The sequence below is a fragment of the Apteryx rowi genome, unplaced genomic scaffold, assembly GCF_003343035.1.
Source record: "Apteryx rowi isolate R43461 unplaced genomic scaffold, aptRow1 scaffold_1115, whole genome shotgun sequence".
NCBI classification, from domain to species: Eukaryota; Metazoa; Chordata; class Aves; order Apterygiformes; family Apterygidae; genus Apteryx; species Apteryx rowi.
This window is the reverse complement of record NW_020447326.1, coordinates 106529-134083: the sequence shown is the minus strand read 5'-3', so window position 1 is coordinate 134083 and position 27555 is coordinate 106529. Positions and strand designations below refer to the sequence as shown.

The 27555-nt window shown below is 35.5% G+C and overlaps 1 protein-coding gene across 1 annotated transcript in view; it reads left to right on the top strand.

Annotated features, from left to right (window-relative positions):
• Positions 1 to 26966, top strand: part of LOC112971788 (1,4-alpha-glucan-branching enzyme-like) — a 33464-nt gene extending 6498 nt beyond the window's left edge. Inside the window, exons 4-5 of the mRNA XM_026077527.1 lie at positions 11761 to 11878; positions 24984 to 26966. Of these exons, the coding sequence (XP_025933312.1) occupies positions 11761 to 11878; positions 24984 to 25040 (175 nt within the window). The 3' untranslated portion in view covers positions 25041 to 26966. The remainder of the gene's footprint in view (positions 1 to 11760; positions 11879 to 24983) is intronic.
• Positions 26967 to 27555: the final 589 nt, after the last annotated feature.

Below are 27555 nucleotides of genomic sequence, written 5' to 3'. Positions count from 1 at the left end.
TACTTTCACCACCTTTTCTTCTTTGTTGCCTATATCCAACATGCTTATTTTCAGTATCTGTTTTCTTTAAATATGTTGAGGTGTTCTAATGATGAATAGCTTTTTTCTAACTCTTGTCCTGCAATTAGAGCCATGAATTTTGTGTCCAGATTTGTAATGGAACCTTTTACATTGAAATTTTAGAAAATGTGTTATGTAAGTAACATTTCATGTGTAACATGAAATCTTCAGAACATATCTTCCACTTTTGAAGCCATTCTTTAGTCAACATATGGAACTTAAACACAAAGTAGAAGCACTTAAAAACATGTGTGTTGCGCTTTTTTTTTTCTAAAAAGAAGTCAGCAGTCAGTTGTTTTTATACTCTCAGAAGAGAGGCAATTACTGAATTAGCCTGAAGAGCAAAATACTATAATATACTGATTAAATTCTTTTACTAGAAAGTTTAACTGAACTATATTGGGAATTGTGGGAAATGAAGATCCTTGCAGTAGCCCATACCTGGATTTAAGTTTGTTTAGCAGACTAGATTATTCCAGTTAGTCCGAGTTTGATATGCATTAAATTTGCCTTTAAGTGGATGTTTGACGTATCAGTATTTTATAGTAACGTACATCATTAAATTGTTGTCATATACAGTTTCTCAAATAGGTTATCAGATAAACTAAGAAATATAGAGCTTACTGCCTTTCTGGCCTACATTTCTGCAGGCACTCCTCTGTTTTCATCTCCTTGAATATCTCATTCTTCTTTAGCTGTTCTTTACTTGTAGGCTGGTGGCATAACAAACCATACTTTTTCTTCATTGTACTTTTGTAAAAGAAATAAAGTCCAGTAGACGTTATAGTCCTTCTTGTTCCACTTGGTTTTGAAAGTGTCTTTCTGAACAGTCAGCCAGTCAAAAGCCATATGAACTGTCACAGCTAGTTTAGAGTCAGTTTTCATACACTTCTACCACCACTGTGTTCTCTATTGTCTTGTGAAATTCCCTTGAAATTGAGTTGCTTCATTCTACCTTTCGTTATCCTAAGATGATGTGGTCTAGTGTGAGACATTCAAATACTGAGACCTTATTTTTATATGCGAGCGCAAAAGTCCATAAATGTTGTTGAGCAGTACAAATCTGTAATGGCTTACCTCTATTTGCATCTTGAGATTTCATGTTCTCATATACTCATAAAGTATGTAGGAAAAAAATGTTGTRGAAAGAAATGGTTACTTCATTACAGATGTTGCCATTGTTATATGGCATAACATGTCAGAGCATTAAAAAGCTGGAGTGGATGAGTACCAAAGAGGAGTATATTTATTGTTGTCATGGGTTTGGGGTGAATAAATATATCGGAAGTCACAGCTGTAGATAAGTAAATAGCTACGTGTAACCTGAGATCTCACGAATATTGTTATTAAAATGCTGCAAAGATATACTTTAAAAAATATATAAATTCAGGTGCTCTGACATTTGCAACCTGCACCTAGAGCTTCTAATAAGCAAATAAGGTCACTTGAATGAGTCACTGGAGTGTGATTGCTGAAGGCAAAGATGTTGCTTTGTAGCTGTTTTTTTTATGCAGGCTGCTTTGAAGTGCAGTTATGTAACTGTCCCTGCCTATTAGAATTCAGGGTTTATACAGCAAATAAAGACTAAGGACTTAATTTAGGATCCACTAAATGCCAAATTCCATCAAGGTAATTTATATGTTAACCTTAAGATGTGTGAATAAGAAATGTAGCATACCAATGTGGTAATGCATCTTGAAAAAGTTTGGTTTAAGGAGGAAAAGATACAGGTTTCCAGCAACATGAATCTGTACAACTATTAGAGCAGCATATGCTATTTCCCAATTTGTGTTTCATTATGTGAGGGAAAGAAGAAAACATTTATGTGCTGATAGTGGAATTTTACTTCATAAATTATGCTCTTTCAGAACCCTTTCATATGAAACAGGCAGCTTGAGCTAACAAATTATTTCTGCCTAATTTGCTTCAGTTTGGAGATAGAGGAATAATCAACATCTACGTCAGATGTCTCTGGCCCTCTGATTGTAGATAAAATTTTGAATGTTAGCATGGAAACCATTCATAAGCTTCCATGTTTTTAGTACTGTCTAGACATTTCAGTGATGTAATGGCTGATTCCAAGGTCTCCAAGCCCGGTCTGCAGTAAAGATTCAGTAAGGCAACCTTTTTTCATCTATTCAAAAGGAAATTGGCTAAAAGAAGGAGGGAGGGGGAAGAAAAAACAGAGAAGGGAATTTGATTTGTTTTCCACTTAAGTTATTATATCAACCTCAGTAATTTCAAAATAACTTTCCCCAGCTTCGTAGTCAGTCTGTTCCAGTGCATCATTAGCTGTGCTATTAAAATGCTTTTCTTAATGTTTAACTTAAGTCTGTTTTCCAACAATTTTATTACTGATCCTATTTGCAAAGAATCAGAGACTTCCTTTTATCGTTTTGATGACTCTGTTGTCATTTTCTTCAATCTTCTCTTGTTGAAGTTCTTCAGCCATTCCTATGGAATTAGCTTTGATCCTTTCTTGAAGTTCAGTGCCCAAACTAGTCACAGTTCTTTGACAGTTTACCAATGTCAGAGAAGTAGAAAGATTCATGGTCTTGAAAGCTCTAATTCTATACAGTSTTTGTGCCACAGCATGTTGCATTTGTAATCCACATGTCATTTTTTAATAACTATTTCCTAATTTTTTTCTTCTTCCTCTTATCTTGTATTTGTACAGTTAAGTATTTCTGTTATTCCTGTCTACGCAGCATTTAACATTTATCCCAGCTAAACTCTTTCACCATGGACCATTTCTTGAATTTGTCAGTATCGGCTTGAATTCTGATCTGGGTCCTATGTCACAGCTGAAACCACCATTAACTTTGTCATCTGCAAAACAATAACAGATTTGTAACAGAAGTATTACTGGTGTGAACAAAATATGTGAATGGAAATGCACATGTGAAAGAGCTAGCAGAAGCAACAAAACAAGGATTAAAAGAATGGCCTGTATTGATAATGGAGGCTAAAGCTCTCAGTAGTAAAATGGAGGGATCTGATTTTGTGTTAAGACAAGAAGGCATGCACTGATAAGATTGCAGTACAGATGACTTGTCAGGAGAAGACCCTGCATTATAACAGCAGCGGGATGGCAACAAGGTTTAACTTAAGCTATTCCTTTTTCCCCATTACCTCAGCAGGACAACAGGCACACATTTCAAATAAACATGGAAACACAGACAATAAGCAGCAACCTTGCCTAAAACTTATGGTGACTGAAGTAATCAAGATTCTGAAGCAAAGGAGAACATATCATAAGGACTATTGATTTCTACAGGGTGTAAAAGACTTGTCACCAAACTGGGTCCTCATTGCCCATCAAGAGGAGCCTAAGAGGCATGATGAAAACTTGAGTGTAGTTGACATCCCTGTCCTCAGCATCGTATGCAAGTGCCAGACCACTTGGGCACACAGGACTTGGTGCTTGTGAGTGTATAGATATGAGAGTGAATGAAATCTATGAGAGAATGAGTGTGAGTGGGTGAAAATCAACTTAACTTAGATTTTTGTAAATAAATATCCCCTTTCCCTTCCATAAGATCTCACACTGAGTTTTGTTGCACAAATTTTTTGTATTGTCAGAAGTCTCATGAAAATTAAGCTATGTCCCCTTTTTTTTGAGGCTGAGAAAGTAAATCATCATGCTCCTGTTCAACATGTGTTCTTGATTACCTGATTTCCAACAAACATGGATTTGCAAATTTAATTTCTTTTTCCAGATTTTTTTCCCCAAGAACTACAGCTAATAAGACTAGTCTGTCTGTAATTCTTCAGCTTCTTTTCTTCTGCCCTTCTACCTTTCTGGTAGAAGAAAAAAAGTACAATATTTGGGGAGCTTGAGGGTTGTTTGTTTGTTTCAGTACTATACCATAAGTTAACTACTAAATGGCTTCAAATATCCTCTAATCATTCTGTCTTGAAGCTCATCAGGCCAAGATGTTTAATTTCATTTGAAAACTCACCCAAATATTTTGAAACACTTTTTCTGGATTGTATGTTGAGACCTTACTCTTACAGTACTTCTCCAAAAATAGGAGTGTGTGGAAAGGAGGAGCAGAGGAACCCTTTATCTGGAAATTAATTATGCTAACTATCTGCTTGTCTAGTGGAATTCAAGACTACTTTTTTTTCTTTTTTTTAACAGCCCTAGTCACTTTAACCAGCTTTGAGGCCTTTCATGATTGTTGGCCTTCAATATCTTCTTTTCCCCTTTCTTTCAATCTGTCTTGAGGAATAATGACTGTTAGTTATACAGGTGTTGGTGTGCCTGGTTTTACCTTTTCTGGTTTTGCATTCTTCACTTTTTGCCAGGATATCTTCTTTTATTTTAACAGGGAGCAATTTGGCAATGAAAACTGCAGCCAGGACTGTTTAATCTGTTCTTGCTTTCTGTAGAGTAAATGCATTCCTCGGGAACATCCAGGCCCTGGTTCATTACTGTTGTGTTTGGCACTTTCTTGAACCAGCTGGTGTATCTTTGTACTTGAAAGTCATGTGTCATCTCATGGTGATCCTCATGCCTTCTCCATCTGGGCAGTTCTTCCAACAGCTTTCCTRCCTACTTCTGATTCCCTACCAGGTATCTTTTGTTTTTGCTGTTGGGAAAATGTAGGTTATGTTCCCAGTAAATTCAATCTAAAATCTAAACTGGAGTATCCTAGATGGGGATTGACCTCTTGGTACAACCTTCCTAGCTTCAAGTCTAATAGCAGAGACATTGCTTTTCCTGTTTTGTGAATCAAGAAGAGAAACTTGTTCACAATGCCTGCAGTCAAGCATTGGTACTGATATCTTGGAGAGGCTGTGTAACTTCCATCTTCGGAGGTTTTCAAGACTTGACTGGATAAAGCCCTGAGCAACCTGGTCTGACCTCAGAGCTGACTTCCAGAGGTCCCTTTCAACCTGAATTAGCCTATGATCCTATGCTGTGAATTGTGATCCTTGTCTTTTGTCCTTCAGATTTTCGTATGAAATTGTACCTACCCTTCTGTGGTAAGTGGAAGCCATCTTTCTTGTGTAGATGAGCTCTGTTCTCTCGTTAACTCGCAGCTATTTTTCAGTGGCTTTCCTAAATAGCAGCTTTTAATGTTGTTTCTGTCAGCAAAGTTCTCAAAGGTGAKTAAATGTAAGAAATTTGAAACCTACTTAAATGCGGAAGACAAACTTGCTTGATAATGCCAGAGCATACTCGGAATAGGTACACTTTAGGTGTTAGTAATGACTTTAAATTTTTTTTTTTTTGGACTTGAGTTAAGCAAGAGTGCAGATTGCTTTGAGGACACCTGTTGAATCTGGGATGCTTTTCCTTCATTTATTCATTATTAATTTTGAGACGAAGTCTGTATTTTCACATCTTCAGCCCTTAAATACACAACTTGAATACTCTGATATTGGAGGAAGCAAACAAACTGAAGTATTTTCTAGTTAAGTGCTTCTGTTTCTTCTTTGGGTCAAGTTCTGTGTGCTTATAATATTATCTCAGTAACTGATGCATGTATACTGAGCTTCRTATTCTGTTAGAATGATCAAAAATATTCTGCACAGGCAGAAAAATGCCATGCCTGGATAACCATCATGTGCATCTTACTCTGTGTGTACATGTGTAGGTGGTGGCGATATTTGCTGTCCATTAGTTCTCAATAATCATTTTTTGCTCCTTGTGTGGCCCCAGGAATTTGTGATTCTCATCAGAATGCAGTAGGTTCTCTTTACAACAATGTAGACCGCTTGAAGATCTAAAGAGAGAAATTGTTGGTATGCAATACCCAATGCCCTCACTATATGCCTTTCAGATACTTTACTTTGGATTTAATTCTAGTCCTGTGGACTGCATTCCCCTTAACAGCTGGAGCACCTTACTTGTGCTTCATGGGCACATCCGGTTCACCCAACGGGATTCCCCTTCATCTGAGGGGAATCCAGTTCAAATGTGCCAAGACTGCTTTGAAGTGTGAACCAAAGCATGATTAGGGCCTCTCATGAGAACTGCTCCTAAAGCGTATGCCCAAGCTTAAATGTTAAGGTAGACACAAATTCTGATTCCCCAAATCTCTCACGGTGAATGTGAGAATCCAGCAAATGCGTGGAGTAGCATGGACTTGAGTATGTGCTTTCTTTCTGTCTGGCAGCTGTATGCCCAAAACTGTGCATCAATTTCATGACTCARATTGACTGCCTACTCCCGGTTCAGTGTATTTTTATAAGCATACCAAAGGTACGTCATGGTCTGAAAAATGGCACTTTTAAAGTATCACACTTGATTTTTCATCTGTAATCTCTCTGATTCTGTGCGCAATCAATTTTAGTTTTGAAGGATGAAATGGTGAATTAGCTCATTCTATGAGCTCTCCTAAATAGAAGCCATTCCATTTTCATATTTTCTTAGAATAGCCCTGGGTTGTATCTTCAAGGTGAACAAACAGATGCACACACAAACACACCCCTATCTAGGGAATGCAGTAAGTTCCCAAACTGAACTCTTTCTCTTTTATCTCCTGAGACAAATTCACCTGGAGAAAATTAGCGTGATACCTAATATATCTGGACCTCCAGTTTTACCTAAAGAATAGAGAAATGTGTCTAAGTATAGAAAAAAATAATTTTGGATAATATATATTTCACTGTTGCATTTAAGGACATTGGAACTTCTGCTAGTGATTGATAACTATGAAAACTTCAATTAGAATAAGAAACCTACATCTGTGAACCTCATTTTTGCCTCATGTAGTTTCTAATGTTGAATTGCAGAAGTGCTGAAAAAACAGAAAAGCTATTTTTGTGYTTAATTCTCTAAATCAAAGTAGTACAAGGAAGTCTTGGTGTGTTAATGATAGGTTTCTAATCCACGCTTCATAAGGGTGGCCCCTTAGTAATTTGTACTCTTCTGCATTGTTGCTTTCTACTGACTTTTCTTAATGAGCAAATTTGGAAGAACTCGTATGCAGTATTCAGTTAATAAATGCTGGTGTGAGTTCTTCTACACTGCTGTGCCAGTTTACTCAGCCTGGCCTCTGCAAATCTGGCTATTACAATGCTGAGCCCCATTCAAAAGTGGACTGCTTGTTGTATATGCCAGTAGCTAAAACAAGACTAAGAAGAAATGCTAATACAACACTTGAATGTTGACTTTTGATTTTCATCCAAGATGAGCAAAAATATTTTCCTGGAGTTTGAGAATTGGATTTTTAAAATATATCCAACTCGTTAATTAAAGGTTTTTATTTAGGAGCTTTTACCTTATGCCATTACTGTATGTGTAGCTATATAAACTAACTGTACTAAGAAGTGGTGTAATACTCGACATCTGATGGAGTTGGCCCTGGTTTTCATGTGCTACGATTACAAATCTCACTTTAGTTGCTAAACAAACCCATATTAAAAATTTTGCTAAATTCTACTTTAAAAACTTCCAAATATTTCACCCCTATCTTTTAGGCAAGGGCATTAGCAAATAGGCACTAACATGTATGGAAACTTAATAACTTATTTCTACCTAAGACAACAGAGAGAACTAGTGGTCAATGTTGTTAACATTCCTTTAATATTAAAATGTAGCGACTGGTAGCTCCAGTATCTTATTTGTATACTCACATACCGCTGCTTCTAAGTTATTAATGATTTCATAAGAGGTAAAATCTGAAAACATGCTGCTTCCAAGAGCATAATTTTTTTTTAACTACTAAAAGAACATCTAAGAAATACATGTTGATTTAGGAATTTTCCTGTTTATTTTAAATTTAAAATGTTTTCTTCTGTTTTTTTTTGGGGGGGGGAGTATTTCTTAATTCTTTGTTGAACAGTGTAAGATAACTTTTAATTCAGTATCTTGCTTTGTGTGTAAATCTTTTGGTCCATGTGTAATGAAAATGAGTAGGTTTAATCTTGTCATATCCTTATAATTTCTGGCTGGATTAGGTGTGAGGTCATGCCACTATTACTATTATTGTCACTATATCTGGTTCAGGACAGCTAGCTACTCCCAAGTCTGCTTAAAGGATCAAAAGCTTTTCAAAAGTTTTTCCAAGTCTGCTGTCCCTATCTGCCTTTCTTTCTAGCCTAAATTCACTTTCTAAAAATTTCTGTATACAGACATGATGCAGCAGTGTTTTAGCACAGTTTTTGATCCCTTTTGATCTGTGCTTTAGCTTTGGCCCATTTATATTGCCAGAACCATATCTTCTTCTTTTTTTGTCAAGAAATGGCAGCAAGGGGTAAAAATGKAATACTTATTAGCTATTCTTTTCAGAGACTGAGGAATGCAGTGAGAGAATGAGAGTTTATTTACATATGGAGTGAAGAAGCAAATAAATACATACATGTATGCACATGGTCTGGGTGCATGTCTGGAAAATACCAGAGAACCAGAGGTATGGGTATTAAACATTTCATTGTGCAATAAAGTCTAAACTAAACAGTGCCTAATCCTATTTGTAAAACAGATTATGAAAGGATGGAGGTGAAACCATCAAGATGACTTACAGTCTTTTTGTATATGTCTAACTACCCTTGCTACATTTCCAGTCTTGCTCAGTTGTGTCCAGACTTGCCAACTTGATGGGCAACCTGTCACTCAAGAAGTTTGCGCAATATGGCTGTCATATATAATACAGAAGACCCAATGTTCTTAATTGTATTTGGAGGTATTTAATTTGTGACATATGTTCATGAGACTCAAACCAGACTATATGGAGTAGTTGCTTTATGAGTACTCAATAAACCATGGGTTTTTTTGTGTATGTGGTTTCTCCTCCCTCCCCCCCTTCTCTGCACTGGTCAGTAGAAATTCTCATCTGCTCTTTCACAAACCTCTTAATTATGCTGGACCATCACCCCCACAAATAGCACTGGGATTCTTTTTCACTATTAAAGGTTGAGAAACAAAATACAAATATTCTATTTTATGATTTACATTTACTTAGTGATGTTTTATGTGTTGTTAAGCATGCATAAGATTAAATTAAAATTTTACATTAAAATATGTATTTCAAAACATCATAAAAGCACAGTAATTCAGTAATTAATGTGGTAGATAATGACAGCCATTCCATTTCCAGCTCTGTCTGTACAAGAGTTCATTGCTTTTGCTGCTCTCCTACAGTATCCTTGTTAGGAAATTTACAGTCAAGGCATCAAATTGAACGGAAATCGGGCTTTTTTTCAGTCAGAATACAGGTTAGTATTCCCAGCACTCTGTAGCTGAAAGAAAAGAGGCTCTACTGTAAAAGAAAATGCTTCTATTATGTGCTTAATTAAAATGCAGAACTATTGTTTAGTCTTTTCATGAAGGTAGTGTTCAGAAACTTAATAATTCTGGAATGTGAAATGCAGCTTTTCTGTGAGGCTTAAGTTGGAAGGCAAATGGATGTATTTGCCAAACCAGTAATTTTTCCCTGAGAAGTATCTAATTGGTGAAGATCCTTAGAATGCTTTCTGACCCCATTATTCAGGATCTGGTTAATTATATGTATGCCAGATAAAGTTATATTGTGAGGTGAGAGGAGGCAGTGGTATTATAACTTTGTATTGCTAGAGAGCACTGTTAGACATACTTTTATAGCCTGGATTAAGGAAATGAGATAATTTATTTTAAAATTAGCATAACCATAACAATTGCAATAGCTGTAAATAGTTTTAAAGGAATCATTAGAGATGTCAGGGCTTTCAGCAACATTGATGTATTATTAAATCTAATGTAGGCTGTAGATCACAGAAGCAAAAAATAAAATGTTGAGGGAGATATTCCCCTGCCATGTTCATAAAATGTACAGTGGAGTAGTATCAGCCATTGCTGATGGACTTGAAAGGGTGCTAGAGACAGTAACCAAAGTTTCTAGTTTGTTCTTGTGTGTTGTACATGACAATAAATGAATAGTTTTTTAACGTGTTTCTAAAATAAAGGGCGGGGGGGTGTGCACCCATGCGTTACTCGCATAAGGCATTGAGGATTAAAACTGGCAATAAAGTATAACTTTCCTAACATTAAAAAAAGGGCAGGAACAATGCTGAAGATGATGCTAGAGCATTAGGTGATCTGTCCTCTATTTTGTTAGTCAGTTAACCTCTAGAAATCAAAAACCAGCTTGGCAATTTTGGACCTTTCTGTCTGTCTGTCTTGCTGCAACAGATGCTTGTGGGGAGGAGATTACTTATCATGGTCATCCAATAGCTAATTGATGGCTTTGTTTTTTTTTCTACGCCTGTATCTACTTTTTTCTGCCTTCTGTCACCAAAACCAATGCAATCATCCATCATATGACTGAAATATCTCAGACTGAAATTGTGTACTCTTAGGGTTCTTTTGTGTTTATGTCACTTCTTCAACAGTCTTTTTGTTGCTAAAAATTTAAATTAGTAGGACTGTAACAAGAAATTTCCTAAGCTGCTTCATCAGCTGATAGAGTAGTGTAAGAAGACTTAAATAATAGCAATTCTTCTAATATCAAAATCCTTAGATTTTTGAGCAGGCCCAATATCAAAAGGTTGAGCAAACACAGAAGCCCTATAGCAGTTTAAGAGCCAATGAATGCAAGAGTGTTTTTTCACTCTGCTCTAATCCTGTTAAGTACAGGCTCTATCAAAATAAGATTCTTTCATGGTTTAAAATTAAGGAAGTAAATTATGGATTATAGAACACATTTCTTTCTCTGTATTTCATGGTGGGGAGGAGGAGGCTGGAATTGTTGAAGGTTTCTGTAACTTATTGAGGAAAAAATGCAAGGATGTTTTAATTATTCCCAAACCAGGAAATTCAAAGTTACTGAAACTTAAGAGTTCTACATATAATAAGCTATAAAAATCTATAGCTAAAGTATTCCAATAATCTTGAGTATAGCCTGTGATAGTGCCAGAAGTAATCATACAATTAAAGCATTTTCTTTATTGTTGTCCCAGATGAGAATAAACTGACTTCTGAATATGTATTATCTCCATTTCCCTATTTATTTCCTTACTTTTTTTAAGTTTTCTTCTTTCAACTTTTATTATTTCCTAAATCTTTTTGAATCCTTTTAAATAACTGTATCGTTATGCTATCCTTTAAGCTTTGTTACACTTTGTTAAATAACTCATCTCATTTTAACAACTGTGGTCAGACTAATACTTGTGTTTTAAAAGGTCTTCTGTTAAGTATAAACGACCCTAGTTCCTCTATATTGTAATAATTCAAAGTCTTTTCTGATAAACTCTGAAAGAAGTTTTAAATATTTTAATATTTTTTTCTATAAAATTATATACTTTTCTCATTAGCACTTCGACAGACTTTAAAATTTTGCTAATCACAGTTGGTTGTAATTTTGACAGTTGGTCGCAATTATGTAGTTTTCTTAAAATCCAGTTCAAATTAAATTCATTAATTCTGTTTAGTGATCCATTTTTAATCTAGTTAATTGTACAAATAGACATGCATACCTATTTACTGTAATACTATAATTTATCATTCATAGAAGATTTCAGAAGATACTACAGGTATTTTCTTTTTAGCACCGTACTAAGATGAAAATTTCAAGACAAAATCTCATACAGCTTCTAAATGTTCTATATATTTTCCTGCTTTGAAGTTTTCTTAGCTTGATTTTTTTCCACATTTCCTTTAAAATGATTATATTAGTATGAAATATGTTGCACCAGTGTTTTAGTTTTTCTGTTTTGATTTATTTCCCATTTAAAAGTAATCTGGAATAGTTCCTTAATAGTCCTTTTTAAGTATAAAATTCTTCTGGATTCTGATGCTTCAGAATATGGAGGACATCAAAGACTGGACCACAGTACAGAATACTTCTCTGAAGAATATCCTCACAATTATCGGCATAATTCACTTATGGTAAGTAAGATTTTTTCATTCTACTTTCATTTGAATAACTTTTAAAATTTCTTTGGACAAATATGGAGTCTATTCTAGGTGCATTGCTGTTATCTTTTTTTATTGTCTCAAAATCAGCTTTTGTATAAATACAGTAGAGATGACAATTTTATGATTTATTTATGACCTATAATGTTAGCTGTTTTTCTCTTTTAACATTACATTTAAATTTGCATGCACTTTTGTAGAATAGTGTTTGGCATACAAAACATTCCTTGCCAGCAAATATGCATGAAAGATTTCTAATGTGCTTTCGAATTGTCATTTTGAATATCATCGTTCATTTGCTTTATTTTCATGTCTGAGGAACTCCATCTTCATGCTTGCTTTGTGATTAAAGCTCTGTAGAAACTGATATTTTTTTAAATCATTTGCTTAAATCCACAAACATGAATTAGAGCAAATCATTCATTTGCTGACAGACTTTTTTCCTCCTCAGCTTACAGAAAAACTTTGCAAAGCAGAACAGACTTTCTCTATTCCCATTAATAATTTCAAGAGTTTCCAGTCCTAAACTTGTATAACTAATGGATAAAGGCTTTCCCACAAATCACTTCAGATAAAGTGGGAGGCATATCCTTGCATGCAATTTCTGTTAGCTGAGATGGTGACTAATAAAAACTATCTTTCATCATTACTCTTGAAATCATAATCATTTATCACAGTTAACAATTTATAAATCTGTCACTTTCCCATTTTTATGTGTACATGTTATTAAAAAAAAGTGTGTGTGCATGTGTGTGTATATATTTATAAACGTATGTGTATCTGCATATTAACTTCTACTAATGTTCATGAGCTCAACAGAAACTAAGCTTCATAAAGGCTGTGAATGATTTTCCTCTCTTCTAGGGAAGTAAACAATATGGATTAAAACAAAGTTCACTGGAAAAGTTCTGAGAAAKCTTATATTGCTGACTAGACTTCCATATCTAAAACATACACATGTATAGGTGAGGGCACGAGTGAGGTGTGTGTATGTGCATATGCATATACACACTTGTAAATAAGCTACATTTATAATGTAATAGAATACAAACACAGAGTATGTGCACTGGTCTGTGTGCCATAGCTCTCCTATGCCAGAGTGGAGAAATCAAATTCTAGGGTCATGTCTTAAAACTTCTGCCGAGAGCTGTGCTCCAGAGACCTATTGTAATTTGCAAGCTCTTTGTCTCTCACATGCACCCCCAATCTCTGCCTATTTCATTGTATTCAGGGTAGTGGCATTTATTTTGTTGGCTTGTTTTAAAACTGCCTTGTTACATGAAAAATATCTTTCGCTTTTATTATTGTTTGTGTAAAAAGATCCTGGGAACATTTTTTAAAAGTATATGCGACAATGCCCTCATATTGTAGGTAAGTGTTTATACTCATCTGCACACAAAGAAACTAAGGCTCCAGGAGAGTTCATTCTTGAAGGTTGTATAGCAGGTTAATGCTTCCAGAATTCTTGCTTCATGTGTCCAATTCAAATACCTTGTCTTAGTGATTGAAGAGCATCTGCCACTAACTTAATAATTTTTGCAAGCTAATTAACTGTAATTTGGAATGTGTATTTCGCATTTGGACTCTTAGATGATGAGTGCAAGTCATTCAAGACAGAAAAAAAGTGACAAAATATGAAGATGCAATTTGCTAGGAGCATGTGGAAGATGAGGCATGTGACAAGTAAGCAAAGCAGCAAGTGTACTTTTGCAGCATAAGCTGTGGCATGGCAATGGCACTTCTGGATCAGAAAGAAACCCAACAGCATGGGTCACTTTTTTTTTTTTTATATATCCTTCAGCAATCCAATTCACAGAGCAGCTTCAGTCAACACCCCAGAAGATGCCACAAGCACCACATAGAGGTAAAATGCCAGTAAAAGGACACCAAGTAAAAGTAATTGGGAAAAGTTCTGGAAAACCAGATCAAACTCAACAAGATAGAACTCCAAGTGAGAAAGAACAAAAGTTACAGTAAACTCCTTCAGTTGCTGTTTTACAATAAAACTAGCATAAATAGTAATTTAGATCCCAACTTTTAGTCAGTCTAGCCATGCTTGGGAGTTGCTCTAGAATTAGTTGAGGTTTATAAAATCCAAGTAGATGTCTTCCTCTCCAGGTTCTTTTAAAAGATCTATGGCTTCACCCCAGTCAACTCACAGCATTGGTTTTTTTTCTGTTTTTTTTTTCCCCCCATCATTATCTTATTCTCCATAGATAATGCATGAGACTTTAGTTTCTCATTTCAAAAAGTTTAGTTCCCCTTCACCACAAAACTTGAGAAAACTTATTAAGAAATTTTTTTATTGATTGCATAAGGTTTTGTGTGAAGGTGTTAGCAAATGTTGTCAGCAAAAAATGCCCAGAGGTCTATGGCAGAATGAAATCACATGCAATAATAATTCTGCTGCTCAAGTGAAACTTAAATAATGTAAAAAATGCATTGTAAAAATAGAAGATTAAATATGACATGATTTATTCGAAAAACATCACCTAATAAGAAACATTCAAAGTGACGTTGCAGAATGAGAAGAAGGAAAATATGAAATACCTGGAGCAAAGAAAACTGGATGGAGGGTAAGCTTTGTAAGCACCATTAGCCACTTCACTGTAAAATTTTGCTGATGAACAGATGATACAGGTTCTGTTCAGTAATGCTTTAAAGGGTCAGACTTCAAAATCATCAGACATCTTGACAATTCTATAGAAAAATCCACAAAAAATRTCCATCATAATTAGACTGATCTAAATAATAATCTAATTTTTCCATTTCACCGCTTGCTCTATTCTGGATTTTTAACCCATATATAAATGAACATAACTTACCACATAATCAAACTTTATAAAATCAAAATGTTAACCTTTTTGTCACTGTAAAAATGGACTCTTACCACAGCTTTATTTCTGCTTATCCCCTCCGCAGTGTTCTCCTAATAGTCTTTTCTGAGGAATTTTTGTTAATTTGTGTGCTTTTGGAATGCTTGTGTAAACTGTTAGTTTTTCCTGTTTCTTTTCTAGTTAGAAATTAAATGCCACAGACACATTTCAGCTTCTGTCAGATACCCTAGTACCCCTTTATGTACAAAGTCATTTATTGATATCTTATTTGGTCATTGTAGTTGGACGTTTTGGGGGGAGGGGGGAAGAAAACTTCTTTTCTTTTAATTACCCGCATCATTCCTAATTTTTTCTCCTTYTTTAAGGCTTCTGACTTGACTGAATTTTACTGTAAAATGTAATTAAAAATCAGTCTGCATCTTAGTTCTGGTGTGGTACAAAAATATTAAAATGACCAAGTGTTCATATGAAAACAGTAGTTTTGATGCTTTGTGCACCAGTTCTACATCAAAAGTGTCAAATGTCATTATAATCATAGACAGAAACATAGATTTGTAACTATAATTAGATATGTAGATAGATACAACTTACTGACACTTTTCTCCACAGTACTGTTTGTTCTATATATTCCAAGTAAGAAGCAGGCTAAATGGAATATTGCAGAGCATGATATATCATTGGCAAATTAGTATGCAGATTATTGAGACATGTAATACATCTTTTTTTTTCTTTAGTTGTTTCAAATTAGTTTAAAAAAATAAGTAGGTGTTGGATTTCCCTCCCCCTAGATGCTGGTCTTTTTCTGGTTCTTTACTTTTGGCCTGCACTGACAATGCCCTCACACCAAATGAAACTGAAATTATATAGTTTATTTTAAGAATATCTTTATTGCTGGGTTGTTTTTTTTTAACCTTAATATATGATATTCAGTGTCAAAGTGCAACTTCCTGCTTCCTTGAGTCTATTGACAGATTAAAATATTTCCACAGACTGAAATGATCTAAAAGCTTTTAGTGACCCTTAGGTTTGAAAATACTCATTTGAATAACTTCCATGATCAGGATTTTTGTATTGAATTTTAAGGATCTGATGTAGTCTTTAACTGTTTTTCCCCCTAATGTGCACAGACATGAAGATTATATGGAAGAATGTTTGTTGTTAGAAAACTAACTGTTTTAACTAAGGAAATGGGATAAGTTTTTAATACCATCAAGATCTTTTGTTATTTTTACCTCCTGTGGTTTAAGATTTATAAATTCGCTTCTTCWTATTCATTGATTGTTTCAGTGCTCAAAGCAAGCTAGCAAGTGGAATGCTTCCAAAGGTTTTTTTGTTAGCCATTTTCTTTCCTCCTATCTTATTTCTTAACCCACTTTTTTTTGTGTTAGGGTTTTTTTTGTTGTTATTGTAGTTAAGTACTTTTTCTTAACCTGCAGAAAAGGGGTGTAGGAGATGACAGAAGAGAAATGTTGAGATACAGTGCAGTTTTTGGAGTACTTTTGCAGAAATGAAGCAAAACAATCTAAGAAATGGTTTTCTGCATATTCATGTCTTACAGCTGTAAAATGAAAAACAAAGTGGAGGCAGAACTTCATGTTATTTTAAGCATACCTTCTTTGTCATATGCGGTATCTAACAAAATGAAATCCAAAATGTCTGAGGTTTTTACATAACAAATTATAGGCAGAAAGGGAAAGGATCATGTATCTTATTCATTGATGGCTAATTATATTCTCAAAATAGTGTCAGTGTCTGACAATTAGTAGTGATGCAGAGTCATGAGATTGTTTAAAGCCCTCACTTTAATTAAAAGTTTAAGAAAATGTTGGCACAGACTCTTCTGACATTGCCTTCTGCATCTACCAGCTGCAATTTGCACTGTCAAATATTTTTCTGCAGTGCCTGATCTAGCTCTGAGTTCCAGTAATTCTTCCATCTGTTGCAAAATGACCTTGAAATGATTTTTAGGCCTTGATTTTTTCCAACCCTGCAAGTGGGATGAAGGGTGGTTCATTGCAGCTCCAGCTGATTTCAGTTGATGCTTGCACCTGGCACTGAATCTAGTTCTGACAGATCTGAAAATAACAATTTTCAGCTGCAGAACTTCTTGCTTGTACAGTTTTTTTTATACGTATTTGGAGAATGCTGCRTATTGTGGTCTTCCAAAATATCTAAGGTGAGTTTCCTGCTTATAACTATTGTTGTTCACAAGCACTTTGTATATTTGGTTAAAGACACAAAACTACTCATAAATGTTTAGTTTTATTTTAAAGAGAAATTCTTATTAGCTTTTCTAATCTCTTGTTTCTGGAAATTAGCTGGATGTTTACARTGGAGAAGTGTAAGAAATAAGTATTTGTATGACTAGGAAGCGTAGATATGTGTTCCTGGCAAATAGTAGTAGTACTTGTTGCTTTACACTATTTGTGAGATAGCCCATGTGAATGGAGCATGGTCTTGATGGGACACCATGTATGTAAGTGGAAAAGAGATTGACTGTAAAAATGTTTTATCTGTGTGTTAAAGTGGATATACTGCGTTAGTGCCACAAGCCTTGATCTATGTGGGATATGCTTTGCTTTAGACTGAAACTGCCTCATAGTTTAAATGGACAAGCCATATGAAAAGGTTAAAGAGGAGGTAACAAAAAACATGTTTTGTATCTGTTTGACTTATAATCAACATTTCTACCCCCCATTGTCTTCTGTTAGCCCATCTGCCTTGTGAATTCCACTTGCAAATATTTCACTTTTTCTGATGAATACTCCACTGGGAATACAAAGAATCTCAACAATAGCTTGTTGACTAAACCTTTGAAAATTAACTTTGTCAAAAACTTTATTCACAACTGAGTTAGCCTGACTCTGTCATAGATTGGATGTTCTCCCTTCCCCATCTTCCACTCCCTCCATTGTGAAGTCCTTATGAGTGTTGCTATATATGTGTCTTTATTGGTGTCCTCATGGTTTCCTAAAATAACAGAGTTTTTGTGTGACATCTTGGAGAAAATGGGGCAATTGGTGTAGGTAGCAAAGGGCTAATTTGTTGAGGTATCTAAAATCCTGAGTAACGTGGTCTGATCTCATCACTGACACTGTTTTGAGCAGGAGGATCTCCTGAAGCCCTTTTCAACATGAATTATCATATAATCCTAAGAACTGTAGGGGAGGAAAGAGCCTGGAAGGGCCTTTCAAGTGAATGCAGGAGACTTGGAAAAGAAGAGAGATTCAGTGGATAATACTACTGAATGATAGTCAAGAAGTTGGTGAGCTATAAAACAAAGTATAGAATACTAGAGAGAATAGGGTTTTCATTTCTGTCCATGTTCATCAAGTGAAGCTGATGAAATGGTGAGGGAGAACGGGGATAAAACTTCTGATCAGAAAGAAGCCGGTTAGAAGAGCAGAGATCAATAGAAGTGAAGGCAGTAACTGAAACAATATAATTCAGAGACAGTACATGAAAGGAAATGGAGGACAAGAATGATGATGTCTTTTACTGATAAATACCTAGCTTTTCTATGATGTTTTTAATCAGGGCATCTCTACATACTTTACGTGAAATTATGTTTTTATTTTTATTTTTTTGAAATGGGTAATTAGGGCACAAGGAGGTAAGCAATTTAGAAAGGGTTTCCAGGAGGCCTGTCTCAGTGTCTGGGTCTCCTGACTTTTAATGAGTTGATCTCAGTGATGCACTTTGGGTAAGAAAACCTGGGAAAAGGAGATTAAAGTTTTGAGTGTTGTGACCAATATCATCAAGAATAATACAGGATACATAATAAGAGAGGAAAAAAGTGTTGCTGCTAAACTATTTGTACTGAACTAACTAACCTGGAAAATCATCAATTGTTTTACTCTTTTTGTCCTCTTTCTTACGTTTTTGTAGTATAAATATCTAAATGGAGGTTAAGGGATAAAAAAGTTTAATATAATATCACTTTTACATTACATTGTGCCTGTGATTTTGCTCTTTTTCCTATAACATCCCTTGAAGACAAGTCAGTTATTGCTTAAGTGGCTTTTATTTCTATAATTTTAACTGAAACGCAACATTCACCTATAATATCCAATAACCTGTTTGTTCTATGTAACAAATTACAAGAACGTATATGCTCAACAAAACAATAAGAATAAGGAACTTTTTGATTAACTAAACTACAAAAAAAGAACAAATAAAGGATCAAGGACAAGCAACAAAGGGACACTAAAAAAGCAATGCTTAGGCAGTTAGGAACAAAATCAGGAAGGCTGTAAAATGCAAGTCCCTTGACAAATGGAGGAGTCAGGCTAGTGATGGGCACTATGGAGAAAGTGGAAATATTCAATGCTTTTTTTTTTATATATATATATACATATATATATATATATATGTATATATATATATATCTTGGACTCTGAAGGCAAAGACTGCTCCTACACTCTTATGTGTGCCAGCATGCTCCAGAAAGGAGAGGAGCAGTGGCAGAACAATAGGTTAGAGATACCTTAAAGAGCCTGGCTGCTTTCAAATTCGTGGGGCCAGATGGGATCTGTTCAGGGGCTTTGAAAGATTTCAGTGATATGATTGCAAGACTGATGTCTATCATCTGTGAAAAATCATAGTGACCAGAAAGCTAGCATTATGTTCATCTGTGTGGGGTCTTTTTTTTTTTTTTTTTCTGGGGGGGGGGTTGTTTTTTAAAGGTGGGGTGGGGGGTGGAGGCAAGGGATCTATAGGCCAGTCAACCTCCCCTCAGTCACTGAAGAGATCAAGGATCACATCCTCTTGGAATCCATATCTAAGCAGGTGAGGTATAAGAAGGTTAGTCAGAAAAAGCCAACCCAGATTTAGCAAAGGCAAATCATGCCTGGTCAGACCAATTGCCTTCTGTGATGAAATGACTGGCTGTGTGCATGAGGTTACTACGTTGACTGTAGTAAGACTTTCGGCTTTGTCTCCTACAGCACTCTCATCTGGGAGCTGAGGAAATATGGGCTGGATAAACTAAGTGTTAGGTGACTGGGCAGCTGTTTGGGTAATCACAGGCTCCATGTGTTGCTGCTGGGTCTGATACTGTTCAGTGTCTTCAGCAGTGACTGGAATGATGAGACACAATGTACCCGGAGCAGATTGTAGATGTCACTGAATTGGCGGGGGGGTTGATGTATTGAATGGTAGAAAGAGGCATCCTGATAAATTTGAAGCCATGTTGAATGGAATGGAGTTTGTATAGAGTCACAGACCTATTATAAAATGTCAGAATTATCTTCATTAGTGCATTTCAGTGTGTTGGAATTATCTTTAAAAATGTTTATTATAACGTGGACCTAAATAATTTAAAGACTTAAAAGATCCATAATGCTTTACCTAGAAAATGAAAAAAGAACTATGGTTACCTTTTTCAGTATTTAAAGAAGACAGAACTGAGTAATGCAATAGAAGCATTCATGCTTCTGTGTCTGAGGGGTGTTAGCCTTTATTATATACTTTTRTACATTTATTTTTATAATGCTGAACACTGCATGTGTTTTAATATGAATCAAAGTAATGGATTAAAATATAAAAAAGCAGAGTTCTTGATTCAGATAGAGACTTCGATTAAAATAGATTTATTGTCACTAATTAAGGCATGTTTTTATCTGCTTTAGTTAGGAATTATCTATCTTTCTGTGTATTTGAAAATGACTGCACTCAAATATACAATAAGATGCTTTCTTTCAACTTACCCCATCAGTAGTGGATTCCTGACATTTTGCCACTGAGTGGCATTGCTAATGCTACAATTTTTTTAAGCTGAGAACAGAATGCCACATTCTATGACACATTATCAAATTGTCTGAAGCAAGGATTCAACAACTGGTAAGACTGTATAAAATTACCAATGAAGAAATAGTCTAGAGGCAGATCAAGAGAGTATAAGTCTGTAAATTTTTCCAGACTGCATTCTTTTATTTTTTTTCCTAAATTTACGTCTCTTACTATTCTTAACTTAGTTTTTGTATTATTTAAACTTAAACAGTTCTACAAAGTTGGAATGTAAGGTTCAAGAACTTTTTTTTTTTAAGTTACTAATTTGTCAGAAAGGGGATCCACCTATATCTAGGAATGATAGACTCACTTGATAATATACTTAATGTTCTTATTTTACCATCCTACATCACTGAGTGCCTTTCAAAACACAACTAACATTTGTTACGCAATTTTATCTCCCACTTCCTGTCTTCAAAGAAGAGTCTTACAAGGGTTTTTAAATAATTTATGCCTGCTGTGTTAAAGAAAGCCAAAGCTAGAGACACATATCCATCTGTTGGACTCACCCAACACCCCCAAAAGCACAAACAATTTGTTTCACAAACCATATTCTGACAAAGGCAAACAATGTAGCTTGTAGTTGGATTAACATGTAGTAAAGCTGCACATGCATTATATGCTTTGTCCCCTGTCCTTAGACTTGCTCTTAAGAATGTGCGTCTTCATTACAAATGGGTTTTCCTCTGCAGAGAGTTTGTTTTCGCAAGGCAGTTGTTCTTCCAGGAACTTCAGAAAATCTGTGAAGGACTTTGTAAACTATTGAATAATCTGAAGGCATGAACTCATTAATTGGTAGAAGTTAGTATGTAGAAGGGAAGACATAGTGTTTTCATGTTAACCTGTTATAATAGCTGCATTCTCTACTAAGATTGTATTTCCTAAAAGATAATAATTGTATGCTCAAGGGTGTTGCATTACAGTTGTATGTGCAGAAGGCATATTGTACTGAGACCCAATAATCAGCTGCCTAGGGGTGATGGAGTCATGTGGCCAAATAGAGAAGTAAGAAAGGATACAGTTTGTGGAAATTCCTAGATGAGATCTAGGTGTCAACAGGCATTTAGAAATGCTTGTGAACTGAGTATTGAACTTATTCCTCAGCCAAATGCATGTTAGCTCAAGAACAATACTGGTTAGTCTGTCCAACCTGAAACACAAGTAGAGGAACAGTCCATACAGGTACATTCTGAGTTGCATCTCCCTGAAAGTTCATCACTTGATACTGCAGGTCTAGTACAATAATTTTAGTGCACCCTAAGAAGGCAGGTATTTCTCCAGTAGCACTTTATGGTATTGGCATATTTCCAATATCTTTCACTTTCCAGCTTTCAGAATGCATGGAAAGGGTGTGAAAGGCCTAGTGCTAGTTCCTCTTATTTTCTGTGACTTAGTGCTTCACTAGTCATAGCAGGCCAAATTTAATCTAAGAATTTTTAAAGGTTTCTTTAAAATTTGGCTTTTGCTTTCCTTTCTGTACTTGGCTGGAGCACAGGCTACTCGGTACACTGCTACTGCCGGTCTTCTGAAGGAGTTCAGCAATTGCAACAGGCATGATAGCCCTCAAGTGGGGCAGAGGAGGGGGGTATAGGGTGTGAGTATGTGGGCTCTATGGCTAGGAGGAAGTCAGAAAAACAGAAAATCAATAGAAAKGAACTGGGATCTGTCATTACAAAAGTGGTAGTTCAAGTGAGAGGTGGTGAAGGAAAAAGAATACTACATTCTCAGCAAGTTTGCAGATGATACAAAACTGGGAGGAGTGGCTGATACACCAGATGGTACAAAGGGAAGTGCAAAATAACCATGCATTAGTACAGGCTGGGGGCTGACCAGCTGGAGAGCAGCTTTGCAGAGAAGGTCCTAGGGGTCCTGGTGAACAACAAGGTGAACATGGGCACCCTCATGGGAATGAAGACCCAACAGTATCCTGAGCTGCATTAGGCAGAGCATTGAGAGATGATCCTTCCCTTCTCCTCATCACTGGTGAGGCCACATCTGGAGTGCTGGGTCCAGTGCTGGGCTCCCCAGTACAAAACAGACATGGATTTACTGGAGCAACTCCAGTGAAGAGCCACAGAGATGACTGAGGGGCTGAAGCATCTCTCAKATGAGGAGAGGCTGCGAGAGCTGGGACTGTTCAGCCTGGAGAAAAGAAAACTATGGGGGGATCTTATCAATGTGTATAAATATGAGATAGGAGGATGTAAAGAAGATAGAATACTGGAGTGTAAAATCTGAGGAGCACTGGGATTAGAGGTGTCAGAATAGGAGGAAGTGGAGGTGAGAAAGCAGAAGGCTAAGAACTGCTGGGTCCTGGACAGATAATTTTCCAGATTTCATCTCAGTCCAGGAAACACCAGTAGCCTCTTTGGTCACTTTTTCACTCCCATCTCCCTCTCCCAAATGATCTATATTCTGGCTGCTTAAAACAGACAAACAAACAAAAAAACCCAGCACATACACAGTAGTATTTCAGACTTTTTGAAAAACAAGTCCTATTGAATTTATAATAAGAGGTGTCTTTTACTTTATTTGCATACTATTTTTCCTTGTAAGTACATTGTTACAGCAGTGGAATGAATATTTAATTTACAGTGGTAGGTATTCATTATTCATGCCCTAATTTTTTTTGTTTCATCTTACAGTTTTATTTAAGTGTTAAAGGTGGTTATACTGCCTAATGATATCAATTGATAAGATTAGGAGATAATGTCATATTTGGCTCTTCTAAGGTTTATTAAAAAGACCACCAAATCAGTAAGCATTAAAACTCATATTCAATTTGCCCAGCCGAGAAAAAGAAATGCCTAAAATAATAAACTAGCAGTTATTGGGCCTTACATGTCTTCATGACAAACAGAAAACATAGTTTTAATCAGTTTAAATATAATATTTCACACAAATTCTGAAATAGTGCTAAAAATCAATTCTGAAATTCTCACMAGCAATGAACTGGTAGAGTGCTTTCAAACTGCTCCCAGATTCTCAGGTGGTGTAAATTGACTTTAAAGGAACTAGGCTAATTTGTTACTCCTAAGATTTGACTTACTATTGACCATAATCTAATTAAGTATTATTATATCTTATATTTGATTTTGTTGTTATAACTATAGTAGTAGGTACTCTTTCTTAGAAAAATTATTCCTATTTCCTTCTCTTCCCTTTTCAACTTCGTCATATAAATCCAGAACACTGAATTTTTCAATTCACAATTTTGAAATCTCTCATTTATCTAGACATTCTGAGTCAGTTGTCTTGATTAAGTATTTCCTCCGCTGCAGAAATTTGTAGCAGCTATTTATCACTGAAACCTTGGGGGAAATCATTATATTTGCTGCCTTTCAAAAAGCATTGGACATGCCTCAGTCTGGTTCAATGAAGATCAGCTGTTCTTTCCTTTTTCTCCTTTTCCTAAAGCTCTTTGCTCTATTGCTTTATTCTGTTCTGCAAACTCTGAAGGCCTTTCATGCCATCAGGCTATAGTTTGCAAATAACGTAGTTGAAATTGCAGAATATTAGACATTCTAAAGGGATGGTGGATAGTCTAAAAGAAGATGTTGTCAAAATGAAGCCAATAATCTTCAATCTTGTGTTACCTTTTATAATTGCATTTTTATTGACTTGTTCAGAAAACATGTTCTTACACTTGACAATTGATGGAGTACCAAATACCAAGGTAATTGGTAGGTAGTACATATCAGTCTTGTTTTCAGATTGTGACTTTATTTTGCTCGGAAGGAATGTCATGTAAAATATATTGTCACAAGCTTTTTTGTGATCTATGAGAAGTCTTTTGATTATATGTGTATCTTTTTCATGGTGATTAGGTTAAAAGAGTAAAGAAAATGCAATAATTTAGTGGTTAATTTGAATCTATATCTGTATTTGAGAGTGAATTTATTGCTTAGATACTGAAACTTTATAGATGTCAAGAGTGGGAAGAATTCATTGCTGTGTCTTATTGCTGGTATTTACCTGTATGAAATAACATCATGAACCTTGGGGCAACTTTAATTCACAGCAGAAGAGTGTTCAAATGTTGTTGGAAAAGTTTGTCATTTATTGTATAGTCTATTGACTAAATGTCCTCGAGGTTTTTTTTAATTGGACATTGTAAATCATATGAGGCCCTCTAGTGGTATCCTCTTTAAAATATATCACCATATGAGAGAGAGAGAGAGAGAGAAAAGAGGAAAGACTGCAATTAAGTTAAGTTGTCTGTTAAGCTTGTAACTTTTGGATCATCTTGTATAACTCAAGTGCTGGGGACTGAGCAGTCAATAATCACACTTTAAATGTGATTAATATCAACGACACGTTGCACAAATGATAAATTTAAAGAGCTAAGATATTCTGTGTGTGTGTGTTTCTCATGCTCTTATTTAGAAATTGTATCTGGTGAGGTTCATGGTTCTTCTCAGCTATTCTTGTTCTTGTCATCTTTTTACTAGGTGTACATTCCCAGCAGAGTGGCTATTGTGCTTCAGAATATGGATATCCTAAACTGAATATATGGATATTCTTCACTGAAGAAGCAAGTCATAGAAGAAGTGCTGATATACTGTATCAGTGCAAAGTATAACAAAACTTGCTCTAAGGAAGCTTTCTGAAACTAAATATAGTAGTATTAGATGTTTAAAATATAGGATTAATATTCACATATAATTGCAGAGCTCTCAAGTTGCTAGAACCTATTTGAGGAAACTTTATGAAAGAGGTAGAAAGAAAAATATAATTTTGTAGCTCTGAGATTGCAAAATTACACTTAAGACATTGCAGAGCAGCTAGCATTCTCAAATTGTTGTTTACAGAGCTTTATCAGGAATGGTCCTGCTCTCTGTTTCTTGTAAGCCTCTATCATTTTGATGAAGAAATCAAACGTTCATTATATATCAATGCTTCTTATTAAAAGTAAGTAGTTTGTGTAAATAAAACAGAAGTTCTTGGCTAAAAGGAAACCTTAAAGGTTTGTGGGACCTCATTTTGGGCTCCTCTTCTTCAGTGCAGTCCAACATGTAATTAAAAATGTTTATCCAAATGGATGAGAAGATTCTTTGAGAGTATTGTACTCTGCTATTTTTTTTTATTAGAAATTCACAAAAATGATTAACAGCCAAATGGGCAGGCTGAGTGACTCTGACCTGCTGATGCTATTGTGTACTGCTTATTTGCTGCTGGTCAAATCATTTAGTTTGTGGACCTCACCTGCTGCAGCTGAAAAAGAAAGGCACTTGACTATTTTCTGTAGACCCCTAAGATGCTCAGTAAGAAGCATTTTCTTACTACAGTGATACCATGCTAGGAGATATTCTTAAAGTTTATTTTTTCCCTTTTATTTCAATAATGTCGAGACCTTGTAATACTGATTTCACCATTTTCAGAAGCTGCTATTCAKCTTGGAACATGATGTTCTTGTACTTTTATAACTTTTGAAACATCGCTTATCATGAAGAAGTAGTCTCAAAATACAGTAATGAAACTAAGTTTTTCTGTTTTGTTTTGTTTTTTGCTAAGTTCAAGGTGGTTAATTATTGGAGTGCTGCTAAGACTGTTCAAGTGAGTTCTTTAATAAAGCTAGGATGTTTTTTGTAAAGAGTAAGATTCTGTATAATTGAAAATGTATTACAGAGTATTCTATAGAGTTCATACCAAATTAAAAAGAAATGCTTTGTTTTTGCTCCACATATTTTAAAGCATATTTGAATTGGTTCTAAAATGAATGATTCTTGTGTTTTGTACGAGTCTGAGTTTTCTAACTTTAAAATAGCCAAAGAGGAAGATGTCCGTGACCATTTCTAAGTCATACTTTTACCGAGTTTCTTCTGTGGGCCACTGTGTAGATTACTGAATACTTGTGTCAACACTGAAAATCTTTTCACAGTTCTTGGAATGATTACTTGTACTTTAATACGGTTTACTTTTAAGCAAAATAGAAAGTATGATGGGATAATATAGCATTGAAAGCAGTCTTTTGGGAGACTTCACACTGAAAGGACTTTATGAACATCCCCAGTCTGAATTCTGTATTGGAGCAGAGCGCTATAACATTGTTTAGTATCATGGTTCATTTGCCCCTGTACCACTTTGATCATTGTTTGGTAGTGGGCTGAGAAAAGCATTCCCATACACTGAGACTTTAAAAGAAATACACTGAACTGTTTTAACAACTGGARCTGATTATCATTTTTGTCAAATGATATTTTCTTTGTAGTGAAATAAAAAGCAACATAATTATATGCTATATTTACATTATATTGATCTGCTAATGTTTTGTAGATTTTTTTTTTACTGGCAACAGTTCCAGGTTTGAAAATGTAATGCAAGGCAATTGCACTTGTCAGGCTTTTTTGCAAGGGAAGGAACAAATGTGTGATGTGAAGTATAAACTGTATAAAATTACATGCAAATAAACTCTGAGGAGGATAAAACATAAATGCATATGTGGTTTCATTGCTTGTACTGTAAAAGTATTGTCCAGTAGTCTTAACACTGGAGAATATTGGCACGTCTCAAAATCAGGAATTTGTCTTGGTCAGAAACAGTCTAGTGAAAATGGCAGAATATTTCTCCGGTGTAGATACTTCTCTTATGTAGTGAATAGATTAAGCACACTACATGAAGATTGGTAAAACAAATGTGAAAATGTAGGAAACATAATAATTAAGGCTTTTTCAGAGTCCGTGTGTATGTTGTAGCAGTGGATGTGCTCCTGCCTATCTTGCAAGGCTGGAAAGTTTTCCTTCGCAATATCCATGGAAGGCCAGTTTCTACCTCCTATTCAGTGATGGCATATAAAGGGGAATACAGCTACTGCTGTTCCAGCTCCTGTCTCGTGTCACATTCAGTTTGCAAGACTTAAACCAAGAGTCCCTCCTCGCTGTTGTGCCACCTACAAGGCTCGAACCCCCGTAGTCCGACTCTATTAAAGGTGCTTGCACTGTGTCAGAGTCTGTGTTCCCACAGCCTGTCACCACTACCAGTTTAAGCCTTGACCAGCACATGAGATCCGGAGCTTTTTTGCTT